The 21,689-nt window shown below is 48.3% G+C and overlaps 1 protein-coding gene and 1 long non-coding RNA gene across 2 annotated transcripts; one reads left to right on the forward strand and one right to left on the reverse strand.

Moving 5' to 3' along the window:
- Nucleotides 1-3,585: 3,585 nt before the first annotated feature.
- LOC119226836 (uncharacterized) lies at nucleotides 3,586-7,692 on the reverse strand. Its single transcript, XR_005121286.2, has 3 exons — nucleotides 7,298-7,692; nucleotides 4,680-4,806; nucleotides 3,586-3,646 (listed from the first exon to the last, which is right to left on the reverse strand). It is a non-coding gene; the product is annotated as an uncharacterized LOC119226836 (long non-coding RNA).
- Nucleotides 5,269-21,374, forward strand: LOC119226835 (inactive tyrosine-protein kinase PRAG1). The gene is made up of 6 exons (XM_037485158.2): nucleotides 5,269-5,494; nucleotides 8,514-8,840; nucleotides 8,948-10,887; nucleotides 15,358-15,527; nucleotides 16,598-17,358; nucleotides 18,817-21,374. The coding sequence occupies exons 2-6, from the start codon at nucleotides 8,589-8,591 to the stop codon at nucleotides 19,957-19,959; spliced, it is 4,266 nt and encodes a 1,421-aa protein (XP_037341055.2). The 5' UTR covers nucleotides 5,269-5,494; nucleotides 8,514-8,588; the 3' UTR covers nucleotides 19,960-21,374.
- The last annotated feature ends 315 nt before the right edge of the window (nucleotides 21,375-21,689 follow it).

Consider the following 21,689-nt stretch of genomic DNA (forward strand, 5'->3'; position numbering starts at 1 on the left):
ATTGCAATGCATCAAGCCTGCCGTTAAATTGAGTGTGCTACACCAAGGAATTCTCCGAGGTATTTTTGGGTTGTGTTTGTCTCTAGCATCCAGCTATTTACCAAACAGATGTACCAAGTGGGAAAAAATAACCCCATGCCCATACTGTATGTGGAAGGGAATTTACTTTTGTCAGAATCATGCTCATTTTCACACAATATTGTCCCCTCCCCCAGCGCTCTGCTCACAGCGCCTGGATACACACAGGCATCTGCACTAAATACAGTTGCATTAAAACTGATGAACATGTGAAGACCTGCGGATGTTTTCCAACCACACGGTAAACATTTAAAAGATCTCCACTGTTTTCTTTAGTGATAAAATGATCAGGCGCATTTTGCAGAGCCAACATCTACCCAAGCGACCTCCCTATGTTACACGGATATGAAACATTGGTAAAAGAAAATTCAACCTGCACATAATCTTAGCAGGTATCTTATTTACTTCAGGTTATTGCCGAATAACTAATAGATCCGGCAGGGATTCTTCATTATGACGCTGAAGGCACTCCTGCAACAGTCTATATCACAATCAAGTTCATATCAACAGAAGAGCTTCATTTTCTAGCATAAACAAATACTTTTTTTTCACAAATAAAATGAGTGAAGATCTGATGAATTGATCAAAAGAAATGCATTCCTTATTGTGTACATGCACACATACACATACACATAAAGCCATGCACAGTCAGCACAAACAAAGAGCAAGCAGGGCGTCGACACTTTTCGCGACAAGCCCAATATAAAGACATGTGACCTTCAGGAGGTCATCAGTAGTTGGAGAGATGAAGCAAACAGGAGGAGGGTGGTTTAGTGGTGGGAGGGGGGGAGGGGGGGGGGGGGGTCTGGAGTGAACGTGCGTGCGTCTGGGAACCGAGAGTGATTCACACGCTACTCATCACCATTCGACTCTGTTTTGTACAGAGCCTCGGGCACTTCACAGAGAGGGGGGGTTTACAAAGACCTCCTGTGAATCAACAACTGTACAACAACCGTCATGTGTCCATTCGACTAATCGAGGGTTTCATCGTTCATCCCTTCACTCTTTTGTCTGTCAGACACAGAGCGCCCCGCAGAAGGGAAGAAGTCAACGAGGAGTCAACGAGGAGTCAGCTGCTCCGCGCAGGAGGCGAGATGCCGCTTGGTTCGGCCTTTCTCTCTGGAATTGATCTTATCTATCAGAAGCAGTTAAAAGGATGTTTGCTTGGCACACGTGTGGAAGTAAGTGCAACACGTGGTTGAGGGTTGTTGTTATGCAAAGATAACCACTATCCTAAGAATAGTCCTCAACTCCATTTTCATCATTTACACTTGTTATATCCTTGTTTCATGTAAGACATTTCAACCACAACCAGCTCAAGATTGAGTCCCTTAAGGTGCTGGGATCAATTAGAAATACAGAAATAAGGATGAAGGATTGATTCCTCAGTTCTTTGTGGTGATGTTTTTCCCCCGTGTCACATCTTTTTTGTTGTCTTCGAGCCTTTGTTACATCTCGGGGTGACTGAAAATGAATCACTGGCATAAGAACCTCATGGTAAACTTGTTCATTGTTCATTCATAGTAAACTTTCATTGTTCATTCATCATCATTCAAACTAAATACGGAGAGTTGGGTAGATTCTTTAATAATAGGCTGCTTAACTGTTAACGTGTGTGTGTGTGTGTGTGTGTGTGTGTGTGTGTGTGTGTGTGTGTGTGTGTGTGTGTGTGTGTGTGTGTGTGTGTGTGTGTGTGTGTGTGTGTGTGTGTGTGTCAGGTAAAGGGAGTTGGATGGCTAGAGAGTGCACATACAGTCTGTGAAGGTCAGACACAGTGACCTTGACTTACTGTAATCACAGCACTGGGCAAAAAGCAGGTAAATGAACTGAATGAAATTTTCCTTTTGTGTGTGACATCGAACTTTATGAGGCTTGATTTTCAACATCGATGCCCTTAAAGTGCCACAATACAAAACTCCGACAATTGGTTAATTCTAGTAAACACTAAGCGTGTGGGAGGGAAGGGACGCCTTCTGAGAAAAGGAGGGTTTCGGATGCCTTTTTAAGATTATCAGAGCACCCCGTAAACCAATGAACGCACACACACACACACACACACACACACACAGTGCTTTGTGTTGACAGTCTGACCTGGGCATTTGTAGATCTACTGATGCATCTGGCAGATGGCTCTATGTGTGTGTATTGGCGTGTGTGCATCTTACATTCCTGTTTGTGTTGCTGTGTGTTCAAGTATTCAGGCAGAGCAGCGGCCCCATCCCAAGGCAAACAGGTCAAGGGTCAGCGGTGTGCAATAGGTATTAGCGCCGTTTGGTTGTGAGCCAAATAAGCAACCAATCCCCAAACTGACCAGCTGGTAGGTGTTTGTATCGCTGCCTGAAGGACACGCCCGCCAAATAGCAGAAAATCTTATCTTGAACAAATGAGAAACGAAAAGAAAGGGGCGGGGGGGATTCACGGATCCTCCTAAATACATTATTCACATTAAATGTTCATATTATGGCATCTTTGCATTTTAATGATTTAAATTGAGAGAAAATACTGACATCTAGTCCAAAGTCACCAACACCTGTAAACCTGATTAGGAAAATAATATCACAAATTTTCATGCTATTGCTTTAATGTTGATATATTTATTCACCAAAATGCTCCTTGGCACTCTCTCCTCACATGTTTGTGTACAAAGGCTTGGAATAGTTCATAATTAAGCAATAATGCATTCTAAGTAGATAATAATAGCTTGCCTGCATCTCAAGTTTTGATAAATGATAGCTTATGATCTAACTTTGAGTTACCCTGTATTATTATGGGTAATCTGGGAAAAATTAAAGTAAAATCACAGTAGAAAAGCCCTCAGTGTCTGTATACAAGTGACGTTTTGGTATTGGTGGTGAAGTGTTTAGTGTGTGTTTCGTAATCAGAGGGTAAGCTTGTAGGGACAAGTACAAGAATGCCACGATGGAGGCGGTGGAGAAATATCGTCATCGGATGATCGGTTAGGGATAAAACATTTTTTAAAAAGAGCTTTTTTTGTGAGTTATTTTACTTTGTATTTAGGTGCGCTTTGTATTCCAAGCTACACCAACTGCTCCACATCACTGCCACGGCAACCCGGAGGGGAAAAGTCCCTAAATCTGCTACACATCTCTCCCTCTGACACACACACACACACACACAAATAATGTGTGGTAACTTGCATACAGTTACAAGCAGGGGGGGGGGGGGGGACCTTTGAATGTTCAGGTTTTATAGGTGAAAACCTGTGGAGAAGAAAGTGGGTCCCGCGGGGGCCGCCGCACATTCTGCCCCTTCTTCTTGCTTTTTGTGGTGTTTCCGACAAGCAGCAAACAGGCCGGCTGCAAACAGAGGTTCTTTCATCTTTCATTTCAAAGCACCTGTTGAATATGTTTCCGATTTCACTTGAACTTTGAGTTGAGCTGCTGCTTTTAAAAAAAGAATGTTTTTATCGAGAGGAGAGTCTCAGAGTTGAGTTTCAAATGGAAAGTCTAATGTCTCTGGTGACGGACTAAAGATTATTCTTCACATGCGGGCCAAATGCAAACAAAGACCTTTTGGTGTTGCGACAGGATATCTTTTATGGCGCCTCCTGTGGAAATGGGAAGTGACATTCAGAAACAGACCGAAACCTGAGCAGCACAATACCTGGATTGTCAATTAGCCGAAACACACACAGTAAGAGGGCACTTTTTTGACATACTGCTCTATCAAGTTTTATTAACATACCACACTGTTTATATTTTGTGAAGGTTTTTTTGACACCAGTACCTTTCATGACATCTTATACTTTTACTTTTTATGACCTTTTCATCACATACCCTATATGGCTTTTTGATATTTTAATCACAAAATCTTACAACCTCCATTAAATGTTTTACTGTTTGACTCTAAACTCATGAGATAGTGATCATGGTGCAGAATTTACACTGGAGATATTTTTTCAACATTGCAGTGGTCATAATTGGTTCCACCTCCCTGCTTTCCTCTTCTAATTTGGTTGTTCCTGCAACATCTCAGCACCAAAACCTGAGCTTGTGATTGAAGCACGTCCCTGAAAACAGTTTTATTCCACAAACCTTACAGCAAGCCTGCAGAGTAACACCCCATATAGTTATCAAGAAGATTTTCAGCACAGATACACATTAATACTATAACCGAATATTCCACTTATTGAATACATTTACTGTACTATGAAATAAGTCAAAACAGCAGTGTTGTATGGATGGTTCCATATTTTTATGCAAAGCACAAACTGTCCTCTTAAGATAATTGTAACAGGTGGTCTTGTGAAAGATATCTTTCTCTGGACCCAGTCTCCGCTGTTCTACTTTATGCTGATCGTCTCGGCTCTGCTGTAAATCCTCTTGTGAGGTTCAGGAAACAGGCGTGCTCTGTGTCCAATCGATGTGGACATGAAGGTGTCCCGTGTTACCTCCTCATGTCACGCTCAAAGAAAACGGAAAATGAAAAAAGCCCCCCTAAAAAAAACCCCATCAGATTCTGGTTTTGCTCAAATAGAGTCAGGGAGCCCAACGGATAAAACGCTGCTTCAAGTGTAACCTCCCAATTAGACGTAGGAGGAGAAGCTCAGGTGGAAGGTTAATCTCAAAAAGCAGAACTACCTTCATCCAACAACAGCAGCGGCTGTTGTTGCTCCGCGAGCTTCGCGTCTCCTTTTGCTGCCTCTGATGGAAACCAGCAGGGGCCAGGCGTCCACAGTGTTGTTGTATCTCGCTGTCACCCCGGCCCCTGATGAACAGAAGCAGGAGCTGTGAGGGGGGGGGGCAGCCACATCCACCTTCCACATCAAAGGGCTTCCAATCAAGATGGATGGCTTGCCTAGTAAACTTACACAGCCCAGTGCGTTTTAACCCCCCCCCCAAAAAAAAGTTTGCATTCTTTGGTTGCACATTTCAATGTGTGTGTGTGTGTGTGTGTGTGTGTGAGAGAGAGAGAGAGAGAGAGAGCATGTTCTTTTTTTTTGATAATATATAGTAACACTTTTCCTGCAAATCAAATGACAGCTGGGGGGTAAATAATTAGATTAAAAACCAATCCTTATAACAGCTAAATAGAAACAAAAGCCCCCGATGACACCCAGGAGTGAATGGCCACTGGCCGGGCTGCACGGCTCCCCTCTGGAGCTCCTCCCACCTCCTCGTGCGCGCTCCACGCTGCTGCAGAGGAACCGGCGCCACTCCGCCTCTGCACAGCGGCGGCAGCAGCACCCAGAGCCGGGGAGCAGCCCGCGGCAGCACACGCTCTCTCCGGGGCATTGACCTGTCGCCTGTTGGGATCACGTCAGGCGGACATTCGGCTTTCGCGGGAATTCGAAGAGTGTTCGATCGGCTGTGGGTTTTTTTCATTGTTATTTTTTGGTTTTGTTGAAGGAGGGAGAGCGTTTTTGTGTTGCCAGGGGAAGAGAAAGTCCAAGCAGGTAAGCAGTGAATAGATCACCTTGGTTCCTTTGGCGTGTTTTTTATCACAGCTTGTATTTATTTCATTTAAAACCTATTCCGGCTGCTGCACGATGTAGGTCGAGTCGAGTTGTTAACATGTCCTATGTATTGTATTAAAGCAGGTATTTAAAAAACAGCCATTTTTTCGCCGGTTCACACAGTGCAGAGGGGGGGGGGAATAGAAGATTTCTCTACTAATATTCTGACGTTAACTGGATTTCGCTACAGGGGGAAACGAATTTTAATTTTATTTTTCATTCATGAAATCTGAAAAACGGAAGCTCAGACTAAAGGCACGTGTAATGGTGTGTTGTCTCTGCCGGATGTGTTTTCACTAAACATGCTCTTAAACATTCCAACCCTCTAAAGAAGTTAGAAGTTTTGACATATTTGTCTAAAGTTCACATGTTTGGGCGGAAATCCCTAACGAATATGGAGAAAAGAGACCCCCCCCCCCCCCTCCCCAGTGAGGTAGGCGTGACAAATATTATACAGGTTTGTTTTACAATGGTCGACCATACGCTGATGTAAGCAGGTTATCAGACCGTAATATGGACCATAGGTTGTCTAATATTTTGGGTTATAACTGTTATTCTGCGGGGGGGGGGGGGGGGGGGGGGGAGAGTTAACGAGCTTTTTTGGTAAGATAATACAAAAATGGAGTAAAACGCCCTCAATACGATGACACGGTGTGTTCTGATACAGTAACTCAATGATAATCGTCATCAAATGACCCGACGTTATGCCTCATTGATGCTGTCCCTTTGCGCGTTCATGTGCGCGCGCTGGTGTTTTTTCAGGGGGGGGGGGGGGGGAATGAGATGAATTCCGGCTGTACCAGCTGTTGAGGATGATAAGCCCTCTAACCTGTCCCTTATAATTGCTCCTCTTGATCACCCTGTCTGTGGGCTTTTTAAAACGTTTCTCAGGAAAGGCCTATTTTTAGCTTTTGCACCAGACACTGTCACCAAAAATGTGGTTTTCAGACTATGCATATAATGCATTAAGAGTATTGAATGTGTTTTTGAGACATCTAGTGGCCATGTGACTGTGCGTCCAGTTGGGGGTCATGGGTGACCTCCGATTCCACACCAGACCAACATCTAACCACCATCTCCCCTCGCGAGCATCTCATTTTTTTTTCGAGCCCCAGACTTGTAACGTGCTCCTGAGATATTTTTCACAGTCTGAGTTTTAGTCTGCTGGCAGGCCTCTTGAAATTTGTCACGCGGCTGAACATCTAGCGGCTGCGCCGTGCGCCGTGCGCCGTGTGCCGCGTGTTTGCAAAGGGAAGTGAGAAATATTGGACCTTGAGCTTGAGAAGGCGTGTGGAATGTAGACAGCGGGGTCTATCTCTGTTCAAACAAGCCGGGATGAACATGTAAACAAAAGGTGGAATAACATAAACTGAGATGAAGTTTGAGTGGTATTTCTGTGGTAAAAAAAAAAGAAGAAATTTAATTGGAATTCCCACATTTGTTGTTTTCTTTGATTTACCAATGGGACTTGCAGAACTACATGGACTCCATTCTCCCTGTCAGTCTGCTCTTATCGGCTTTTTGTCCCTCGAAACCCCCCCCCCCCCCTCAACCTGTTTGCTGATTGCCAGTCAGTAGCCTAATGATCTCATCGCTTCGTGACTCACGCACAATGCCACAAGACGTAAGGCAAGGCCGTTTCCGCTGTTGTCGCAGGAACGCTTAAACAAACAGAGAGCCGGTATGCGCCTTCCTGCCCAAACTGAGTCAGACGGAACAAAGAAAAATGTAAACATGCATTACCTGCGTTGGCAACGGGAAATATCTTCATCAGTCCCTTCACATTCACTGCAGGCATGGCTGTGATACATGACGTGACTCTTGATAAGTCCATGCAAGTAGGCGTTCATCCTCCGGCTTCCTCTATTCATTCTTTGGATAATGAGTCTACGTGGTGTGGTCTAACGCATCGGCGGGCGATTGCAGCACCTTGTCGAGAGGCTTTTAAAGGACATAAAGAGGGGGGCACCCCCCCAGATGCCAGGGAACAAATGATCTCTCCGAAATGGTGTTGATCTTCTCGCTGTCAACCCACGTTAAACAGGACACAGCGAAGAGAGGGGAAGGAGGTGGTGTGTGGGTCGGTTTGTTTGTGCGAGGAGATCACACATGTTGAGTGGGAGGTGTGTGTGTGTGTGTGTCTGTGGAAGGGGGATGGGAGGTTGTAGTGGGTGTGAGATTCCCCCCCTGGTGAGACTTAGGACATTCCCGACATTCCGACCTTCGGGATGTTTGAGGCTCCTCAGTCGTCTTCTATCGCGTCGGGTCTGGGGAGGGTTCTGGAGGGCTTTTATGTCTCCGGAATCACACCGGCAGCTCCTTTGGTTCATCGGAAACCGCATGCCCTCTAATTCAGGAGACCATGGGAACAAGTAGCAGAGCACATATTGGTCTTCTTGGGTTACGTTGGCAGATGACACTCCTAGCTAGGGTTTTGTGACCCCCCCTGAGACACTTGTCAGCCTGAACTTCCTCTTTACGATTTCAAGAAAGTATTTAAGCTACTTCAACTTACTTTATTTCTTTTGGCCCCTTCACCCCCCACCCCCCAAAAATTGCAGGATTTTTAATTCAGAAAAAAAATCAAAACCAATTAAGATTCAACTTTTTCTCCCCATTCTAATACTCGGGTTCCATCAAGCGCAGATCTGTTGACCACAGCTTTTATTTAACAGGTTGGAAACCAAACTGAGTATCAGATTAGTGCATCCCAAGACAAAATGAGCAGTCCCTCCAACAGTTTGATGCAAACGAAAGTCCAAATCGTCCTGTTTGTTACATGATGATTTGATGGCATGAAGTGGATTTTAAAGAGTTTTACTAGGTGACAAAGATATGATATTATTCTGATACAATATATGAAGTGGAAAAAAGTGATCACATAAATATCATGACTTCATTAACTTAACAATGTACCTATTTTCTCTCTCTCCTCTTCTCGTGATGTTCTGTGGGCCAGCCATGAAGGGTCATTCGCCGTCCGCCGCGTCACCACAAAGCCACCTCTGACCAACTCCGATTCAGCAAACCGAAGATGTCAGCGTGCAGCGACTTTGCAGAACACGTGTGGAAACCCGGCTCCTGCAAGAACTGCTTCCACCCGCTCAGTGCACACCACAAGACTGTCGGCGGCCTGGATGTGCAGGCCGCCTGCTTGAAGAGCGCCCCGGGAGGTGATGAAGAATCTGGACTAACGGCGCCTTCGCCCTACAGCAAGCCAACCATCGCTGTCAAACCCACCATGATGAACGAGTCCGTGACTGACGTCAACATGAACATAGAGCAGGTGATTCCCTTGAATGTCTTTTTTTCCTGTAACGTACCTTCTGAGTTCATTACTGCCCCTAATGATGTTCCTGTTCATGAATGTGCGCTCATTTTCATGTGCGACAGGAGAACACGAAGAGCCCAGTCGGGGGAATGGGCTTGAAGAAACTTCTGGACCTGTCGTCCCTTTACATTGACGGCAACGGCTGCAACAAGCCCCGTAGAGAGGGTGTTCTTCAAAGCCCCGAAGCCAAGAAGGACTTCAACAACTGCTTCTCCCTGGCTTCCTTATCCCCCAACATCCTGCCCAAAGACTCCATGATCATCAGCAATATCTTTGTCACTCAGGAGGAGGTCCGGGGTTCTCAGAGTTTGATGAAGAACGCCAACGGAGACATCTGTAGGGAGCAGAGCGCGACCACCACAATGACCAAGAGCACTTATAATGGAATCAGTGGAACTGCCAGAGCAAATCGTCAGGAGTCCCAGCGGGCATCTGCGGAGATGCCTTTTTCTGTGGCCCTTGTCACTTCCAGTTCCACGACGGTTCGTAGCAACGGCGTCAGCAGCGCTGGTGCTGCCGCCGTTGCAAGTAAGACTTTCAGCACTTCTGGTACGACCGCCACGGCGGCGCTGACCGCGGAGCCATTCAGACACGACCCTCCGCCACCCGGACTCCACTCCCCTCCCGTCCTTTCTGAACAGAGCAGCCTATCGGACTCCTCTTACCAAAGTAGCACGGATTCACTTCCTGGTGCAGAGGGGTCCGGAGGAGGACGGGTGAAGACAGAGAGCCCCCAAAGCCCAACGGCCACGGGCAGCTTGCAGTCGGCTCCCGGCTCTCCCGACCAACAGCTGGACTCGGAACCCATTTACGCACAGAGCACCAAAATAAAGCGCCGGCCACAAGGAAACGGGGTGCAGTCCCATCTGGTGTCCCCTAACCAGACAAAGAACTCAGCGAAAAGCCCCGAGCCTTCGGGAGAGAGTCACCGGGCCACCATCACAATAATGGCCGCTCACACAGAAGAGAACAGGACCTTCTACCTTAGCAGTCCAGATTCCGCCATCAGCACCCAGTGCCACTTCAGCCCCACGGCGCGCAAGGACCCCAGCAGTCCGGCTTTCCGCTGGCCCAGCCACAGCCACAGCGCCCCCTCTTTGACCCCGGAAGCCTGCCTCAGCCCAACTATTTGCCCCAAGCCTCAGTCTAGCCCACCCATTCCCCCGAAGAGGAACACCCGATCCCCAAAACTGGGCGCCTCCAGCCTCTCGCCGTCCATCTCGTCCCCCGTCCCGCTTCCCGATCTCTCCAGACTGGGCGCCTCCGGCCTCTCGCCGTCCATCTCGTCCCCCGTCCCGCTTCCCGATCTCTCCAGACTGGGCGCCTCCGGCCTCTCGCCGTCCATCTCGTCCCCCGTCCCGCTTCCCGATCTCTCCAGACTGGGCGCCTCCGGCCTCTCGCCGTCCACCTCGTCCCCCGTCCCGCTTCCCGATCTCTCCAGACTGGGCGCCTCCGGCCTCTCGCCGTCCACCTCGTCCCCCGTCCCTCTGCCTGAGCTCCCGATGCTTTTCCTCGTCTCTGCGAGAGAGGGCCACTTCAAGGTCCAGCCCGAGAACCACGGCGCAGCAGTGACTGAGCGCTGGCACAAGCCTCACCACCACAGTCCCGGCTGGAACTGTCGCATAGAGGAAGAAGAGGAGGACGACGAGAGAGAGCCAAAAGAGAGGCAGAAGAGGAAGTCGGCTGCCAAACCGTGGACAACCTCTCCGGTGACAAGCTTGGTAAATGGGGCTGCCGTCTGGAAGGAGGCCAGGGACTCCAAGGCCCAGAGCGGCCCCCCTCCGATGACAGAGCCAGGCACGGCCCCCCCGGCCGCCCCCAACAATGGTGCCTGTCAGGGGGAGAGCGAGGGCACCGGTGCAGAGGAGGAAGACAAGCATAACGGGAGCATGCCGTCCAAGCAGCCGTTGCACGGGGGCTCCTCGGAGCTGCTGGCAGCAGGACAGGGAGCAGCCAACAATGAACCCCATGCTCCACCTCCCCCACCCAAGAAACTGCACAGGTAAGAATAACAGAGAACTTCTTGTGAGGCTTTTACACATTTAATAATGAATCCACTAATAGGTCTGCCTATTAAACTAACTGAACGACTACTAAACACTGCCTACTGTTTCCATCCCAGCAAAATGTGTGATTGCTTGATTTGATCTTTTTCAGCTAATCGCAGTCAGTCAAATGTCAGAAGTTATGACAAAATGCTAATTATCACCATAAGCTTTCTTTAGAGCAGCTGAAACTGAGCAGTGTTTGCGTGTAATTTCATTCAAATAAACCTATTTATGATTTCTTACAATAGTCTTTATGCTGATTGAGGGCAAAGCACACTAAATACACCAGCAATCTGAAGAAAGGGTCGATCTTAACCAGTATTTATAATACAGTGCATATGTATATAACATAAAAGAAGTCTAATAGAGGTTTAATTATACACTAGTAGACTAAAAACTTGCTGAAAGACGAATGCTATGCATTTATCAAAAATGAGCTGCCCATTATAGCACATTTTTGCGTGCTAAATGGGACTGTAATTTAGCCGCGGCACTAAATTCTCTAGTTTAGCACTTTCAACATGCACTTAGTCTAAATGTATAAATATGGGACTGTATGTGTACGTAGCGCTAGTGCCGCTGTGACTCTGCACATGTTTGCGTCTCACTGCAGTCATCTGTGTGAGTCTCACTGTGCCTTCCTCTTTCACAGCACCATTATTCAGCCTTGAATCAGCCTCTATTCTTGTGGCTTGTGATCATTCAAACTGTTCCGGCACGTTCCTCAATGCACGCCTTGTTCTATTCATGCTAGTAATGTGGCTTTTTCAGTTCTAATTAACACACAAAATGGGTCTGTTAAATAGTCCCCAGCTCTGTCACGTTGCTGTAAATTAGTTTTGACTGCAGCATAATAACTGTAAAGAAAAGAAACTGCCCTTAAAATAACATATAGAGACAAAGCGTTCATTTGTAGACATTCAAATGCATCTTTGAAAAAAAAATCTAGAGAATTCTTCCTATTCTTGATGTTCATGGCTTGGTTACTCCTAATACTTTGCAAACATATTTAATTGCTTCACTCGCAGAAAGTGCAAAATAATTCCATTGTGACCTACTCTACTCAGGGCTCAGAATCTAAATTGTAATTTATTAGCAGTAACATTTGCAGAAGTGCTTTGACCTGAGCCTGCACGGGGCACTGCGCGGTCAGCTGCACCAGAAGAGAAACAGAGCGACGAGGCCCGGTGTTATTAGTTAAGAGAGCATCAAATGAGGTCCTCAAGATAAAAACCTGTGTGTGTCTGGGACGACACGATGAGGTGCAAGAGACAGCCGAGACTTCCTGAGGACAGACGGATGTTCTGCCACCTTGAGCCGCTCGAGTCTAGAATCGAAATTATGTCTACATACGCATTTATTATTTGAATATGACAATCGTGTGTGTGTGTGTGTGTGGAGTCGATGGAAAATGGAACCCCATCGAGAAGCATTTCGATGTGCTGAATCATTTAAAAGCCACAGATGGTTTGGGGAGAAGAAAAAAAAGTCAGCCTCCCGAAGCCTTTGACCGCAACGGGAAGCACCAAATGTCCCCTCCTTTACTCCTTGTGAAACGGGTCCACCTGCATTCGACGTGGTCGGGTCCGTGCGCCTACCTGAGTTCTCCAGGAGCCACTCCGCTTGTCGTCGAATGTTGCCAACGGGAGGGGTTTTAGTGAGCAGATTGTCGCCACCGGCAACTCCCAAACTGTCCCCCCCCCCACCACCACCCCGTCTGGAAGTCGGTTGCCATGGATAGAATTAGAATTCGTGGATCAGCCTCGGGGGATTCAAGTCCACTGAGTTTGGGTCGTTCTTGGCCGTGCTGCTCCTCCTCCTCCTCCTCCTCCTCCTCCTCCTCCTCCTCTCGCGACCAGAGAGCCTCTCGCTGCTGCTACGTCAATGAGGGATTGCTACATATCAGATGTGGGCGCTCAGATCTTTGCGCGTCTAATTGATGCTGTTGCTGTTCTGGCTGAGAGGGACTTTAAATACACATATAGACCGGTGTGGAGCCGGGGGGGGGGGGGGGGGGGTTGTGTTACTACACGCGGCGGGGCTTTAGAAAGCCGCCAGTCTGATACGGGGGCACTTTGTGCCCCGACCAGGATCCTTTCGCCCGTCCAGCATGAGGTAGGCGCCTGATGGCATCTCTCTCAAATGCGTGCTCGGTAGGTATCGACGACGCATCTAGACCTGTGTAAGGAAGTGGTTTTGTTTTAGTTTGTGCAGAAAAAGTGTCTTAGAATTTGAGAGGCGGCACAGTGGCAGACGGCGTGTGGTCGATCTTTTTGCTAAGTCCTTATTGCCCCCCCCCCCCCACACCATGACTTTTATTCATCAAGTCCACTCTTTTGGTAAGAATGTATGTTGTAAGATGAGGATTGGTTGGAGTGAAACTGATGTAGAACCAAGTGTGATTCTTGATGTGCAAAGGCCAAATAAATGAAAGTGGCTTGCACTGAATAAGGGTTTAGGAGACAGTGAAGAAGATAACAATGCACGGCTGTAATTTGTAAAAGATAAGAGGATTGGTGTCAACCATTGATGGGTCTGTGTTTATGTGGCTATACAGCCGTGGTCTGCAAACATGGGTCATTCTTCCCCGTGCTGTGTAACATGCAAAGTAGGCAAAATGACACGTGCACAATGTGATGCATTATAATATAGCAGCAATGCAACAAGCAACAACTTTTGTCACTTTTATATAAAACAAAAGGGTTGACGTTTAATCTGTTTCCATTCGTCTCATCAGAAATTCAACATAGCAGTTTTCTTGTAGCAACATACAATTCCTTGTCATATTGTAATATATTTACAACACAGACTTAAAAAGGAGTCAGGAAGTGAAACCGGTTGTGTGAACTTGATCCACATACAAGCTGTATTTCTCATCCGATCCCTTTTTAAAAACTCCCTCAGATACCGTCACACGGTATAAATACCGCACAAACACATCCGGATAGCATGTGCGTCAAAACAGATCTCATGTGATAGTGAAACCTAGATTTCGTTGCTGGGCTGCAGAACGTGTGACAGGTTGACGCAGGAAGCCCGCGGCGGCTCGCGTTTTACTTTGTATTCGCAAAGGAAGTGATTAAATCTCCCGTGACGTTCATTCATAGACTAAAACTGGGCAAACCGATCATGAATCCTGATAAATCGTGCTTTTTCGTAGCTGAAATACTCAATCAGTCCGTCAACAGAAAAACGAATTTCAATTATTATGTCTCTCCTTTGCCTGACATTACAATAAATAATCCTAACGTTTGGTATAATGCGATTATATGTAGAAAATAATAGTTAATTGCGGCCCCTGAATGCTTGTATATGTTGTCACACGCGGTCCTAATCCGATCCCCTCGCTCGGAGGGCTCATTCATCCGCGCTCATCCCCCCACAGGACGCAAGCGATGGCATTCTTTCAAAATCTCTTGTTTTGGATACAAATCTGAGCGTTCTGGACGTCGTTGCACCCCACCCCCCCCCCCCTCCCACCCCCCCCAGTACCGTCCTCTCCGCCTCAGCATTTCCTACGGCCTTTCATCCCCGTTCTTTTGTCTGTAAAATGATAGCGGATCCTTTAGCTAACTGCCCCGGAGAAAACCTAACCCTCTGTCCCCCCCCTGTGCTCCTCTCCTGTTCTCCCCCCCAGCTGTTTGTTCTGCTGATTTATGGTGGAATTGAAGTTGGGTGTGGGGGGGGGGGGGGTAGCAGATGAATGCATATAGGGGTCATTTTTGCAACAGAGGAGAGGAAAGAGGGATGAAGGATTAGACCTTGCTTCCCTGAGCTATTAGCGTGCATAATGAGACAAGTGAATGGCTGTCACTCAAACTAATTGGTCACCTTGATTGGGAAGTCCAGTCATGCACAGGTTTCATTGCTATTTGTGAGTCTCTATCGTGGCACTAGGTGTGACTTTTTATTAGTAGAAATAACACAACCTCAAAAAACGAAAGGGGTAAATGACAATAAAACACACACTCGATTCAACACACCTACGGGTTTGGTTGTTACACTTTTTAAAATACTTGTGTGGTATACTATGCATTTGTTCGAGAGGCTCAGTTCTTTTCAGACATAACACATAATCAAATGTCCCTCTTGAAATAGGAAGGGAAACTACTCGAGTGGCTCGTCGTTTGAACCCAAGTGTGCTGTTTTGCGCGGCGGCATTGGTAATACAGAGTGACGATAGGGAAACACGAAAGGGGAAGTGGAGCGGTTCCACGTTTACCAACAGACACATTTCAGAAGAAAACCCTTTGGACCACTCGGATACGCAGGCGGGCTGTCAGTGATGTCAGCGACGCAGGCCACACACCAAATTCTACCAAAAACCATCCGTCCTGAATGCATGTCGGCGTCTCGCTCGGCCCCTTCGTGTTCACTTACCCCCCCCCCCCCCCCCGTTTCTGTTGTTTTTTTTCCTCCATCAGAGTTTCTAGCAAGATGAGCGGCAGCAACATGGAGCTGGATCGCTGCAGCCGACACGCGCCGGCGGAGAGCCCTCCTCCTCTTCCTCCTCCTCCTCCTCCTCCTCCGCCTGTCAGGCGCTTGGGCTCCAGCGGCTCCACGGCGTCCACGGACAACCTGACCGGGGACGCCGGTAAATAACACTGGCACACATGCTACCAGGGGGCCTCTCTGGGCCATGTGCGACACACACACATCTGATAAGGTCGACTGTTGTTGTTGTTCATTGGGAAAAGGTCGGTGTCCTTTTTGGTTTGTTCGAACCCCGCGTCGCAGTGTTTGGATACGAAGACGCACTTTGTCGCACTGCAAATTCTAAAGCAAATGAAGAGAGGAAAAAGGAAGCTCTTTGCGAGGTTTAACCACAGCGTCTGTCAGCTTATCTCTCCTCTTCCCCTTTTTGAAATACAACTATCCGGTTTATTTCGACCGGTGGGGGTCATCTTTATAATGGGTTTAATATTTCTACAATCATTAAACCGAAGGAGTGGCACAGGTCCTTTGGTTTTGAAATAGTTTTCGACCTTCACGTATCCTCTGAGGAACAGACACTTGTAATCGCTGTAACTTCCTGCGCAATGTTGTTTGAAGAGATAATTATGGACTCTGATAACGAGGGAAAAAGGGCTTGGCTACATCCTACGGTATTTTTTCTTTTCCTTTACAGCACCCCCCCCCCCCCCCCCTCTGCTAAAGCAGTGTTTGAAGACTGCACCAGTCAATTATCGCAGTATCTGTCTCCTCTAGTCGTGGCATGTCAAGTTCTTACTTTAAGTCTTCGATTGACAAACGGATCGTAATTGGATGGAATATGTGTCGAGTGTCGGCTTGAGCCATGGATCGTGGAAGTATCCAGCTGTTTTTAAGCGACGAGGTAGGTGTTTGTGCCCAGCAGTGTCAGGAGAGGGGTGTAGTGAATGCATCAAGAGCCCGTGAGTGATGTTGGGTAACATGCCTATGTCCAGCCACTTGACTCTTCTGATTAAACTGTGGCAATACAAGTTCTTTCAAACCTTATTTTCAGCTTTTTCCTTTCCCTTTTGTGCCATGACTAAGAAGTCTGATTGCTGTAGCTTCATTATTGGTGTACAGACATGTATCCATCTTCTCACTCTCAGTGAGAAAGCCCGAAATGAAAGCCAAAATGTTGAAATTTGTCATTTTTAATAGACCTCCTTCATTCGTCTCTCTCCCCCCCCCCAGGCTACCGGGATGCTACGCGGCTGTCTTGCTCCTCTCCCTTCTCCAGAAGTCCGGCGGCCTCGGCGCCGGGATCTCCGCACCTGCCGTCGCTGGGCAGCCCGGGGGCCGAGCCGCCGCCGCTCCCGGAGAAGAAGATGCTCAACCGCACCGCGTCGGCTCCGGACGGCGCCAAGGGGAGGCCCCTCGCCCGGGCGTACCCGCGGCTCCCCTTCAGCGGCTCGGAGGGCGACGTGGGCCCCCCCGCCGCCTCCCGCTCCAGTTTGCCGTCGAGCCCCGTCGACCCGCGGCCCATGTTCTCCTCCAGCGAGTCCCTGGAGCGCTGCCACGCCCCGCCGGGCCGCCCCTCCAGGTCGCGGACGCTGGAGGAGCCGCCGAAGACCCGCGGGCGCCTCGGGGCCCACTGCCGGAGCAGCGTCACCTGCTCCTCTTCCCCGCAGCTCAGCGCGCCCTTCTCGCCCTCGGAGCCGGGCCCCGCGGCGCGTTTGGGCTCCAGCATGCAGCTGCAGACGCTCCTGAGCAACATGGACAGCCGGGAGGGCGTGTACTCCAAGCTGGGGGGCCTGTACGCGGAGTCTCTGCGGCGCTTGGCTCTCAAATGCGAGGAGCACTTCACCCGCTCCCAGAGGAACCCGCTCAGGTTCGAGGAGAGCAACTGGTCGCTGTTCAGGCTCACGTCCAACAAGCCGAGCTGCAACTCGGGGGACGCCGTGTACTACTCCGCCGCCTGCGCCTCCGACCCCAGCAACTCCTACGCCGTGAAGGTAGGAGTAATGAGCCGAGTGTAGGATGAGTGTAGGATGAGTGTAGGATGGTGTTGGTAAATGTTCACCATGAAGTTAATTGTATTTGTTCAAGAAAAAATGCAGTTTTATACCGAGGAGTGAAACACTCCTTAGGCTGCTACTTTGCCTGGAATATACATTTAATATCTACTTTTAAGTAAGGTATCAGTCAATTATGAGAACAATGAGCAGTATTCCACAAAACAGCAGGGCACAGGAAAATGACCTTGCTGATCGTTTTATTTAAAGCCAAAATGTCTTCAGTTCAAGAAAATCTTGTTTTAACTTAGATGCTTCTACAGTAGAACTGTGTCTATAATTGGCAGTTAAGGTTAGAAGTTTAATGCATTTTTTACTGCCTACTGAACCTGATCATTATTCCATGGGTGAGTTAGAATAAGATTAGATAGGAACAAGTTGTAAGTTCTGGCTTTGGCTGTGTGTTTTTGCAATGTACATTCAGGTTTATTCTGTCCACTCAGAGCCACCCTCGGCCCACTTAAGATAATCTTTATTGTTTAAAGAATAATTTACTCAGTGGGCGAAGTTTGTATCGTTCAAGAAGGTGTTTTGACAGTTTGAGGACAGAGGGAGGAGCTTAAGATCGGGCGGTGGTCTTGAAACCGCGGTACAAGCCTTCCGGGGTGGTAGTGTAAACAACTAGGAAGAAGGGTGTGGATTCACACTCACTAACCTTTGTCCCAAAGCCATTAGTGTTGCGCATGGCAGCGGCTGTTTGTACAGTGTGTGCTGCTTAATGTCTGTAGGCCCAATTAATAGGTACATTCCAGGCGGGATTTAAGAGTCAGACAAACCTGTTTTCAAGGGCAGCGCCATCAAGAATGGGCCCCTCCAGCTCAAAGACAAAAGCATCACGTTATAATATGAATTCAGCGTTGATTTAGAGGTGAAACTCCAAACAATAGAATATCGTGCAAAAGCTCATTACTTTCAGTAATTCAACTTAAAAGGTGAAACTAATATATTATATAGACTCATTACATGCAAAGTGAGATATTTCAAGCCTTTGGTATAATTCGGATGATTATGGCTATATATATAGAAATATATTAGTTTCACCTTTTAAGTTGAATTACTGAAAGTAATGAGCTTTTGCACGATATTCAAATTTTTCGAGTTTCACCCGTATGTTGTTTGGTTATTCTTATACCCAAGTTCGCTCTCTCTAAGCTCTTCACTTGAGGACTGGGTTTGGATCTGCGCCGTGGACATTGATTCCACCGCAGTGATACCAGAGACTGAATTGACCTTGACCTCGCACAAGAATTCCTTTCTTATGTTTTCTTTGCTCCACTCCCTTCCCGTCTCTGTGTGGGGAATCATTCTCTCCCCCGCCCTCCCTCCCTCCCTCCCTTTCGTCTCCTTTCGCTTAATCCTTTCGCCCCCACCGATCACTGTGTTTATCCCTCTCTCCAGATCTGCAAGAGCCCATCCGTGGAGGCCAAACAGGGCCACCTGTACGGCCTGTCCGTGCTGCAGAGCATGCCGCCCCACTTCAACCTGCAGCAGGACTGCGGGCACTTCCTCGCCTGCGTGCCCCAGAGCATGCTGCCTTCCGACGAAGTCTCCCTGCCCGGCGCCTCCGCCTCGTCGCTGCCCCAGCCCCCCGCGCCCGCTCAGCAGGTGGAGCGGGAGCGGGTGGTGGTCATCGCCTCCGAGATCCCTCGGCACACGGCGGCCGACTTTGTCCGGGAGTGGGCCGCGTTCCACAAAAGCCAGCCGGAGGTGTACGAGCGCCGCGTGTGCTTCCTCCTCCTGCAGCTGTGCCACGGCCTGGAGCACTTGAAGGAGCACGGGGTCACGCATCGCGACCTCTGTCTCGAGAACCTGCTGCTGGTGCCCCACGTGCCGCGGCCCTCCAAGTTCCCCCAGCAAGCCGCCGCCGCCGACAACGGCAGCGGCTCAAGCGGTGCCGAGAGTCAGCGCCACCTCCCGCGGCTTCTCATCAGCAACTTCGCCAAGTCCAAGCGCCGCTCGCCCGAAGACGCCGCCTCCACCAGCGGGGACCCCCGCGTCAAGCGCGACCACGCCCGACTGGCGCCCGAGATCCTCTCGGCAGCGCAGTACCGCAAGTTTGACGAGTTCCAGACGGGCATCTTGATCTACGAGCTCCTCCACCAGGCCAACCCGTTCGAGGCGAGTCCAGCGCTGAAGGAGCAAGACTACCGCTGCGAGGAGCTGCCCCCGATCCCGGCGGTCTCCCTTTACTCCGCCGGCCTGCAGCGGCTGGCCCGGCTGCTGCTTCAGCCCGACCCCATCAAACGCATCCACATCCAGGAGGCCAAGCGCGTCCTGCAGAGCCTGCTCTGGGGGCCCAGGAGGGACCTGATGGAGCAGCAGCGGGAGAGGCGCGGCCAGGGGGTCGACGGAGGCCGCCACGAGGGCCTCCTGAACTGGCTGGACGTGAAGCGGGCCCTGCTGATGATGAAGTTCGCCGAGCGCTCGCTGGAGCCCGAGAGGAACGCGGAGCTCGAGGACTGGCTGTGCTGCCAGTACTTCTCCTCGGCTCACCCGCTGTCGCTCTGCCACACCGCCGAGCTGCTCTACTCGCTCAAGTGATGGCGTCCGTGGCAAGTGGGTGGAGCTGAAGCTGCGTGAGAACGGGAGAGGCCGATGATTTCGGTATAATGTCTGTGGACCGGAACCCCAGCTGCTCGCGCCGCTGTTGCTGCCGCTGTTGCCGCCGCTGCTGCTCGCTCGGGAGCCGTGGATCGACGCCACCAACGTCCTCGCTGCCTTTTCCACAGACCGCCTCCCGCTACGGACTCTCGACTCGGCGGACAAATGAAGCGTGAAGATTCGCCTGTCTTTAAATGTTCCTGTAACCAATGGACAGACTAATAAAAGGATACCCTTACCGGCTGGAAACACATGGTGCCCGTGATACATCTGTAAAAAAGGAAGATTATGAACAGTGTTCATAATCCTGTAATACACTTACCAAAGTTTCTATTGTTTGTATTTATTAAATATCAATTATGACATTTTTTTTTACCCACTGAAAACAGCTTAATAATTCATAACCGGATTCTGTTGGCTTGTTAGCTTTGATAACAATGCCGCGTCGTATCTACGTAAATGTGCAGCTAACTTTTACATTTGAATAGAAATATGACTCCCACTGTTGCACCTTTTCCATGGACTCATAGCGCTGAACTGAATGACTGTAAAGTTCCAATTTTCTTAAATCAATCCACAGGAACTCACACAACGTGTGTCGCTCTGTGAACACTGCTTTAGTTTCACAGCGTTGCATTCTAGCCGCTTCGCTTGAATTCACCATGAGCCACACTGTCCAACGACTTGATGTTGGTCGAATTGACGAAGCAGCAACGCTATCGATTGGTTCTACTGAACGGATGCCCAGTTTTCCTTTCAGTATGTGTTTAAATGTTTGGACATTTGTAACAGTGCCTTTTGTTCTTTGTGTGTGTTACAGTGGCACCGAAGCCAAATGTAAATAATGCTGATCATTCGTCCTTTGTGAAACTGGCCTTTCACTGAATGTTCTAGAAAGACCTTTTTGTACAGTAATTTGTAAATCATGTTAGAAGAAGAATGAGCCCAAGCAGGTCTTAAAAAGCCATGAATATGAACAGGAGTTAAAAAATATATATATTTATGATACAATTTGCTATCCTGTAGTAGTCACTGGAATTTCTCTGTTTATATTCATATGTGGATTATCAAGTTATTTGGGTTTTCTTTTGGCGCTGCAGCAGCTGGGCCTGTTTTTAGCCTCCTGCCTGACCTTCAAGTTCATGAGTACTTTATCTTCAACAGAGGAATTCTTAATAAAGTCAAGAATCTAACAGCCTGCCCCAGTTTTCAGTCCATGACTCACTGACGTTTCTGATGTTTTAGAGAGAGGAAAAAAAAACATGCTCAGATCTCATCACTATACATTATTGATTTTTGATTATTTTGTGCGTGCCTCACCTATTTGCAACTATCAATAAACTGTGCATATATTTTCTCACAGTGTTAGCCGGTGTTCGGGTCAGTTCTTATGCAATGCTTTTACCGATTGGGCCTTTAAGAGCTAAAGTATGTTGTTATGACCAGCAGCCTCTGCTGTTAAACTGGTGAACGCAAGCAAACGACCCCTAAATACCTTTCATGTACAAATGTACTTTTATTTGTTTGAAACAATTATATAAAAATTAACTTATTCTTTGTCCCTTGACAAAGGCATATTTTCCAACTTTGAATTTGCATTTGCTAAATTATATAATTATGCACATAAACTACAGTATTTATTTGTGAAACGATTAAAGCAATTTGGACAA

Source organism: Pungitius pungitius, chromosome 18 (genome assembly GCF_949316345.1).
Source record: "Pungitius pungitius chromosome 18, fPunPun2.1, whole genome shotgun sequence".
Lineage (NCBI taxonomy): Eukaryota > Metazoa > Chordata > Actinopteri > Perciformes > Gasterosteidae > Pungitius > Pungitius pungitius.

Bases quoted from the DNA above. Each gene is read 5' to 3' on its own strand.
- LOC119226835 (XM_037485158.2), top strand. From the start codon at position 8,589: ATGTCAGCGTGCAGCGACTTTGCAGAACACGTGTGGAAACCCGGCTCC. The intron at 8,841-8,947 runs GTGATTCCCTTG...CATGTGCGACAG, and splicing joins TCAACATGAACATAGAGCAG to GAGAACACGAAGAGCCCAGT. The intron at 15,528-16,597 runs GTAAATAACACT...CCCCCCCCCCAG, and splicing joins CAACCTGACCGGGGACGCCG to GCTACCGGGATGCTACGCGG.